Below are 8,893 nucleotides of genomic sequence, written 5' to 3' on the forward strand. Positions count from 1 at the left end.
CGAGGCACCAATGGCGCGGCGGCGGCCCCGGCCCGGCCCCGGCCCCCGGGGGGGGGGGGGAGTTGGGGGGGGGGGGGGGGTGTCGGGGGCGGCGGCGCCCTGAAAAGAAAAGCGGGAGGCGCGGGCGGGGCGGCGGGGGCCCCGGGGGTAGGTTTGATTGTTCCCCGCGGGGTATATAAGGGGTGTTAAGGAGGGTCGTGTGCCAGACACGCAGCCGCCGGGCCCCGGGCCGCTCCGCCGCCGCTGCCGCCGCCCCGGGGCGCGTGCCAGCGCCGCGCCCCCCCGCGCTTCTTCCCCCACACACACACCCTTCCCCCCCCTTCCCCCCCCCCTCATCACCACCACCCCCTCCCTCCTCCCGGCCGCCCTGTCAAACCGCCGAACCGTTAAACCGCCGCCCAACCGTCGCCCCCGGCTCGGCCGTGAGGCGAGGGGAGCGCGGCCGTCGCGTCCCGTCCCGTCCCGCCGCCCCGCAGGATGCTGGTGAAGGCGGAGGGCCTGGCGCCGCCGGCCGAGGACGAGCTGCTGCTGCTGGGCCTGGCCTCGCCCGCCCCTTCGCCCTCGCTGCCGTCCAGCGCCGAGGAGGAGGAGGAGGAGGAGGAAGAGGAGGAGGAGGAGCTGCGAGACGCCTCGCCGGCGCGGCCCGTCGAGGCGCCGGGCGCCCGGGGGTTACGGCGGCCGGAGGGGAAGCGGCGGCCGGGACGGTCCCGCGGCAACCCGCGGACGGCTCGGACGGCGGAGACGGCGCAGCGCATCAAGCGGAGCCGGCGGCTGAAGGCCAACAACCGGGAGCGCAACCGCATGCACAACCTGAACGCGGCGCTGGACGCCCTCCGCGACGTGCTGCCCACCTTCCCCGAGGACGCCAAGCTCACCAAGATCGAGACGCTCCGCTTCGCTCACAACTACATCTGGGCGCTCACCGAGACCCTGCGGCTGGCCGGGGCGGCGCGGCTCGGCCCCGAGGCGGCGGCGGCGGCGGCGGCGGCGGGGGGGGGCACCGCCGAGGGCAGCCCCTCTCCCGCTTCCTCTTGGAGCGGCGGCGCCGCCAGCCCCGCGCCCTCCGCCTCCCCTTACGCCTGCACTTTATCGCCCGCCAGCCCCACCGGCTCCGCCTCGGACGCCGAGCACTGGCCGCCCCCGCCGGGTCGTTTCGTCCCGCCGCCTCCTCAAGCCCCGCTGCCGCCGCTTTCCCGCCGTTGCCTCTAGCCCGGCCCGGCGGTCCCGGGGCTCTTCCCCCCCCACCTCCCCCCGCCCTCCCCGGGGCGGTGGCATCTGCCCGCTTCCCACGGAGGGCTGTGGGAACGTCACCTGCCAAACCAAACTTTCACTCTCTCTCTCTCTCTCCGATGTGCACTTTGTCCAGTTTCCCAGATCTGTCACCAGGGCTTTTGTCGTGTGTGTGTGTGCGTGTGTCCCCCTCCTCTCCCCGTCCCCCCCCCCCCTTTGCCATCTGTCCTTTATGATTTATAGGCCGGGGGGGGGGGAAGAAAGGGGAAAAAAGTAAATTGTTTTGTTAGGGGTCCAGGTTAGAAGTCATTGTATAATTTGTAGGCTTTGTGAGGGCTGAATGCAAGCGTGGAAATTTAGGCTGAACTCTCTATCAAAAGAAAAAAAACATGGGGGGGGGGAAATGGGGAGGGAGGACCTCCTCATGCATTATTTATTTCGACCTTTAGGGGACAAGGAACTCCCCCCTTCTTTCAGGAGATTAAAAATAAATCAACAGACTGAAAACCTAAACAGACACGGAACATTACAGCGATCAGCCACACACGTGTTCACATTTATTTATTATAAAGAAAGATTTCATGGAAAAGATGTATTTTTTTGTATAATTTACAGAGTTTATTCTAGTATGTATTTACAGCTGAAGAGCAAAGGGATTGTTCTTGTGATAAAATATAAATAAAAATCTCTAATTTTCGTAACTTCTGAGTTGCTGCTTTTTCTGGTTTACGTGCCGTCTGCCGGGAATTACGGGACAGGGGGGGTGGTCAGCGCCTGTCCTCGCCTCCGGTGAAACCGGGTCCCGGCGGGAGCTGCCGGCGCACGTAGGGCCTTACGGTGACAAACGCCGCTGACACCGGGTAGGCGGGCAACAGCTTCTTCTCCCGGTAAAACCGCAGCAGGGCGCGGGTGTGCCCGCGGGGTTCAGAGACGCCAAATTTCCTCTTTACTTCTTAAAAGACAACTCCTTTTTTTCTGCAGAATAAGATTAAACTCTTGGGGATGTCAGCTGAGCCCCAAAGTGGGGCTGGGGGGTGAGGAGTGGGGCACTCTCTGGGTGTAAAGCTGCTTGGGGAGAAGTGGATCCAAAACAAGAAAAATTGGTTTGGATCCATTTCTTTTTGTGGATCCACTTCTGTTCTCCCAGCCCAGTAAAGCCTCAGACCGGTTCTAGAGGGGACGGGCACCATCAGCAACACACGCGCAACTCGGCCTCCGCCTCTCTTCGTGGCGTTTCATTTCTGGTCTTGGGTTCCTCGTGCGGCTGATAACGTCGCGAAGGAAAACAGCATTAAGCACAGTCTCTCTCTCTCTCTCTAAGTTCGGTGGAAGTTTACCCATCATTTACTTTTGCCTCTCGGTACAGAAGACGCTGCGCAGCAAACGCGTGATGGATGGATGAACTGCTTATCGCGCTTCTTCAGGCTGGTGGCTCCCGGATTTCGCAGAGGAGGCCGTAGGAAATAAACGTTGCTGAGGAAAAAAAGGCACGGGTTTGAAGACGAAGAATTTCCTTTCTCTGTCTCTCCGAGGGACGGATGAAACCCAAGTCACAGGCAAGTCCAGGGGGTGCGGGTCAATGGCTCAGAGCACCCCTCGGCTCTCCCAGGGGACCCGTGCACAGCGCGGGTACCAACAGCACGCGGCCAAGGACGTCACCACGGAGGGGGGATGCTGGAGACCGCCGAGGCCCTTCAATCATCGCCCCCGCGCGCCCGGGAGCACTTTGTGACTTCTGGGTACAAACACCTGGAAATCATTAAAAAACCAGCGGAGGCGCCTGAATGTATTAATTAAATAAAATGTGCGGCACATGAATCCCGCCCGGTGCCCCCCGGATCCTGGGAGCGTGAAACCCGGCCCTTGGAGCGACGTCCCCGAAAGGAGCGGGGAGGGGGGGGGAAGAGGGGAAAAAAAAAAAACCAACAAAACGTGTGAAAAGAGAATTAGTGAAATTAGGTTAGGCCAATAAAACGTGCGGGGGTTCGCCCCCCCGGCCCCGCAGCCTCGGGCGAGCAGCGCTATCTAGCCTGATCTATTGTTTCCCCCCCTGGCAGGGGGGTTATTGTGTGATAAATAATTCCTTAAAAAAAAGTGGGCGCATTTGCATAATCACTGCTTTGATGTGGCCAGCAAGATGAAGCTGTGTCCCCCCAAATCTGCCACGGGCCAGAAGGAACAAAACAAGAGGGAGCCTTTCAATCCGCTGGCAGTGTGTGGGGCAGCCCGTCGGGAGCGGGTTTTTCACTCTCGCTCTCTTTTAACGACCCCTTTTAATGATTAAACTCCAGGAATGCCAAAAAAGAAGGCTAGCGCCTCGCTCGCCCTCTCTGTCTTTTCTGGTCGGGTCTCATTGTCCTTCCCGGTTTCTCTCCCGCTTTTAAGAAGCGCTGGAGTAGGTGCCTTCAGCTCTTCAAAAGGCCGGGATGGATGGGATGCGCTTCCCCTCTCTCGATGGCGAGCCACGCAGGAGCGGGAGGGACGTCTCGGGTGGCTCAGCACTGGGATGCTCCCTCTACGGTCCTCGAGGAGGGACGCTGCTTCTTGCCAGGTTCGTCATCCTGGAGGTAGTTCCTTCCATCCCAGGTACAGACCCTGTTAGCGGGAGCATCCCCCCCATCCTGCTGGGTCTACGGCAACGGGAACAACTGTGGGAAAAAGCACGCACAGAGTTGGAAGATGGAGGCGGGGGGGACGGGGAAGGGGGGGGAGAAGGTTTTTCCTGTGGCCGAGCGTGGAGTTTGGGATGGGAGCCACGCAAGCCAAACCTTCCCTGGTGTCCAGGGCCGGCACGGCTGGGCTCGGCTGGAGGTGCCCTCGAAGGAGATGGGCCCGAGCGGGGGAAGGCGGGGAGTGGGAAGCAGGGCAGTGCTGGCAAAGGATGAGCCAGAGAGGCTGGGCTGGTCACCTAACCGTACCTACCAATTTGTTACCTAACCCATTCACCCACGTCCCGATTTTTCTTGGGAATGCGGCCAAGACAGTTCATTTCCCTCTTTTCTCCCTCGAAACTTGAAAGAGTTTATTTCCCTCTTTCCCTTTTTTTCTTTTATTTCCCTCTTTTCTCTCAGAAGACTGATTTTTGGAGGTGATGGGAGGTCCCAGCCTCAACCGGAGCTGCGGCTCCCCCAGAGCATCGGAAAATCAGCCGACGGCTCCAGAGACAATTACAGTGAACCTGGAAGTGGACCGGGGGATGCAGGATGGGAAAGCACCTCTTCGGATGAAGTGGAAAACCTGGGGGTGGTTTCCATGGCAGCACCTTGCCATAATAACATGTGTTTATGATCCTTCTGTGTATTGTATTTTGGCATAAAAGCTTCTCCGCGCCGTCAGAGCTGGAGGGGCAGCTCTGTGGCCCCCGAGGGGGTTTACAGCCCTCCTGGGCATAAGAATAGCGACAAGAAGCCAAACTAGCGGCGGCGTGACAGCAGCCGCACCCCAAGGGCTTGCGCTTGCTTGCTTTCATGTCAGACATAAATCTTGCAACGTACCGCCATAATTGAAAAGAGCGTTCCCGACACAGCCCTCATCTGGCGGGCGGATTTTAAGCGCAGCTTTCGCCCTCCCTGCCAGGCTAAATGCCTCCGAGCCAAGGCAGAGAGCTGGCCTTTCGGGCTCGGGCGCCTCGCTGCTGAGCCCCTGGATGCTCACCGAGATTCAAAACGAAGGTAGAAGACCTGGGAGGGCTGTAAGTTCAACTTAGGTAGCTTTCTAGGTAAATCGGAAGACATTTAGGCTCAGCATGGCGGGTCTGGCTCAAAAAACGCATTTCCTAAAGCCTCATTCAGGTGCCTCAGGTTGGGGCTCAGGGTCCACCACTCCCCAGGTTTTATCGGTTGAATTATTTTATTGTCACAGTGATACTTGGGTTTCCTGATGGTGAAAAAGTAATGCCATTATGCTGGGAAACAACTAGATGAGGGTTTACCTGCTACGGGGCATCCTGCGGTGCTCTCTGACGACTTTGTTATTGAACTGTATATGACATTAAGTAATTGAGCACACACTGGCTGCTTTTTTAACACTGGATACATTAGTTATCGCGTAATGTCGGTTTAATTGAAAGGACCAGTCATGTGGGATATTAAACAGGTACATCTTTTCTTATTTCCATAAGAAAATATGTATGCAACTTAAATAAATTCAATGAGAGCCCACCCCAAAATATTTGTAAAACCTGGTTTTGTATATGAAAGGATAGAGGTTTCTCTGCAGATGAAAAGCAAGATCCCACGCAATCTTTGTGTTGCTACCTTCTACCTTGGGACAGGCTTTCGCTGACGGTCTCCAGCCTGGCAGTGCTCTGCCCCTCTCCCCTCTCTGTCCTTTAACTCCCTCCCAAATCTTTCATTCCCATTGCCTTTCCTCGTTTCAGGCTGGAGAGGGTCCATAGGACACACCTTCCCACAGCCTCGCCTCAGGCTCTGGCTTTCCCCACGGGCTGGGTTGGTTTTTTTTTTTTTTGCATTTCCCTATTTTCTCCTCAGGGACTCAGCCTTTCACTGGTTTCATCTCCTCGCTTTTAAATAGGGGGACTAGTCCTCAAATTGCGGGCTCATGCTCCTCAGATTGGAATGTCATAGTCTCTTCTCCCTGAATTGATTTAATGCCGTTAAATACACCGACAGCTTTTAAGCGGATCTCTCAAAAAAAATCACCTTTTCATTTTTGTGATGTTTAAGAAGTATTTGAGAGCAGCTGCTGGGGGAAAGTCCATCACCCACCAGCTCGGTTCCCATCGCCACCGAGCTCCTCCAGCCTCCGAGGGTCCCGTTGCCCACACTTTCCCCCTCTGATTTGTTTTTTATCACCTGCAGGTCCCATGTCCGCAGCCACCTCGCAGAGCCCCGACCGATGCAGGGGGAACAAGGAGGAGGGGAGAGGGTTTTGGTACCCGGGGGCTTGGGGAGCTGGCAGTGAGGCTACACATCGGGGAGGGGGACCGGCACCCCAGGGGCAGGAGCCACAAGCGGCAGCTGCTGCCCCAGCCATGGGGCGAGGGGAGGTCCCGGGGGGCCAGGAGCCCCCCAGGGAGGGGGATGCTGGTAGTCCTGCCCCGGGGGGCTGCAGGTGGCCGGGAGATGTCTGGTTTTGTGCCCGGCTGACTCTCCCTGCGATGCTCGCATGGGACAAGACACGGCACGTGTCCTCCAGGCACCGGAGGACATGGGTGGCAGGAGAAGCGATGCGAGTTAGGGGGTGGCGGAGAGGGGCACGGCCCTGGTGGGTGTATGGGGGGGGCTGGGAAAGGCCCGGGGGGGTGGGAGTGAGCCTGGCCTTGCCAAAAGGGCAGCGCATCGGCAAGGGATGCCGGTGTTCCCGGCATTGCCGGCAGGAGCGCATCCGAATCTCACGCAGTCACAACCTCAGCCCTGAGGGGGCTCGGCTGCCGTGGGGGCCTGGCAAAGTGCTCTTCCCAGTTTGATTTAGGGAAAGGACCGGAACCAGATCCCAGGTCCCAGCCCTCCTAGACAATGGGAGCGCTTGGGCCCCCAGCTTTGCAGCCAGCTCCCTGGACCCCCAGCTTTGCAGTAGAAATGGGGGTGTTGCTTTGCCTGGTACCAGTAAAGCCCTTGCAACTTGCTGGGGGTCCCCCCCCCAGGCTTGTCCGGCAAGCTGCTCTCTGCCCAGGGAGGACATTTTGAGCATTCACTGGGGATGTCAACGGGCCGTCTGTTTCCCTCGGCCAAAGTAATCAGATAAACTCGGCGTGAAGGAATAAAAGTGAGCCAGGAGCAAGGCTAACGGTGACACGGAACTAAGCCGGTGTTTTTCAAGGCAGGCTAGAAAGCTTAGCGGGAGAGCCCGCCTCAGCAGCAAGCAGCTCGGGCAGCTGGGCCCAGCGGCACATCCAGGCTGGTCACTGGTGGAAAGGGGCTGCTTCGCCTCAGCTTATCGCATCAGCAGGGAAACCAAGAAGCAGGAGCTGCCCGAGCGGTAGCACGGGGAGCTGTGAGCACAGGGTTTGCTCTTGCGGGCCGGTGTTTGGGATAAGACACGTGTCTGAGCAAATGTAAAACGGTAATTCATGATCTTGGGACCCCCCGGGGTTGCACGTAAAGAGCCACCGGAGACTTTGTGGGGCTCTGCAGAGGCGTAGGGACTGGGGGGGGTGTCGCAATTTATCACTTGGGGGCTGAATCGTACACACCGAATTTTCTAAGGGCTCGGACTTCACAACATTTTGCGCTCATTATGTGTGGATTTGGGCCATGCAGCCCCGATTCCCACACCACACGAGCAAAAAAATCTCAAGCACCCATCTTTTATATAGTAATGGCAGTGCTGCAGTCCACTGGCAGGAACAGAAATCCTGGTGGGATATTTTTTTTTTTACCTGGTGTAGGCTGTTGTCTTACTACGGGACCAAATCTTGCGTCTTCAAGTCCAAGATAGATTCTTTTGCTCTGACAAGCTGATACCTTCAACTTAAGGATACATCCTGCCTTCAGCCTGTGATGCTGCAGCATCTGTGCAGGTCCAGCAAACTTCTGGCGACCTTCTCGGCCCTGTGACTTCTTGTACCGAATTCAGATTTCTGATTAAAGAAAGAGAGGTAGTATTCTTGCGATGCTAAGATTTAAAATAAAGCCTTTCAAAATTGACTGGAGAAAAAAATTCTTCGGACTGCTGCCGCCCGCGATGGAGGGTTGCTCAGCGCTTCGCAGCGGCCGGCAGCGTGCAGGGAGGGAATACGGATGGTGCTGGGGCGGCTGCGATGCACAGCCATCCCCTTTCCCCTCGCCTCCCCTCCCCCTCCTTTTATTAAAAAGAAGAGAGACCGGACCAAAGCTGATGGCATATTTACCTTCATGAGTTTTAAAAAAAGTTAATTACTGCTTGGAGCAAGTTGGTATGGCTGTCCTGAGCTGTCTTTTATTAGTAGTCGCCTTCATTAATTTCCCTCGCTGGATTTGCTGCTAATAGCTGCTCGGTCCTGGGCAGCACAAAGCAGCATCTGTGCCATTGAGCAGAAAAGCGGGAGTCAGGCAAAGGGGGGTGTTGGGGGGGGGGGGGGGGCACGACGCCGTTTGCAAATCAACCTCTATTAACGTGATGGCCTGCTCGGAGGGCACCGCAGCCCCCCCTAGCCGGCACGGCAGTTTGGGCTTCACTTGGCTGTTATCGAGGGAGGAAAGGCACCTGCTGCCAGCTGGGGTTACCCTGCTCTTCATCGGCCGGGCTGCCCGGGCACCCCTGGGTGCTGGTTGCGTCACCCTTGCACCCCCCTTTGATGGGGAGGGGAAGCGGGATGCTGGGCCTGCCTCTACGGGACCTGTGCCCCCTCCCGCCCCGGCCCTTGGTGCTGCGGGCGCTCCGGTCCTGCGGCACACGCTGCTTCGAGCGGAGGCGTTAAGCAGTATCTAGCAATAACCGAATTATTAATAACTTGGTATGTTTTGACAAAAGATGCACTCCGTCTTAAAAATCGCTTGGCAGAGAAATTTTTTGATTAAAGAATGTGATTAAGTTCTATTTGGAGGGTCGCCGTGGGCAGGCTGGGGCCGGGGGGGAGCCGGAGGCACCACGGGCTCGCAGGAGCCGGGGCAGCGGGCGGCTGCGGAGGTCGACAGCTCCATCTGCTCCCGCTCTGCAGAGGGACACGGGAGATGATTTCATCCAAGCGGAAAAAAGGAGGGTGGCGTGTGCCATTCCCGGG

The 8,893-nt window shown here is 57.7% G+C and overlaps 1 protein-coding gene across 1 annotated transcript; it reads left to right on the forward strand.

Moving 5' to 3' along the window:
• The first annotated feature begins 477 nt into the window (after positions 1-477).
• NEUROG2 (neurogenin 2) lies at positions 478-1,209 on the forward strand. Its single transcript, XM_050896491.1, has one exon. The coding sequence runs from the start codon at positions 478-480 to the stop codon at positions 1,207-1,209; it is 732 nt and encodes a 243-aa protein (XP_050752448.1).
• Positions 1,210-8,893: the final 7,684 nt, after the last annotated feature.

Source organism: Gymnogyps californianus, chromosome 4, assembly GCF_018139145.2.
Source record: "Gymnogyps californianus isolate 813 chromosome 4, ASM1813914v2, whole genome shotgun sequence".
NCBI classification, from domain to species: Eukaryota; Metazoa; Chordata; class Aves; order Accipitriformes; family Cathartidae; genus Gymnogyps; species Gymnogyps californianus.

What these genes read in the sequence shown, in the direction of transcription:
- NEUROG2 (XM_050896491.1), top strand. Translation starts at nt 478, where the DNA reads ATGCTGGTGAAGGCGGAGGGCCTGGCGCCGCCGGCCGAGGACGAGCTG.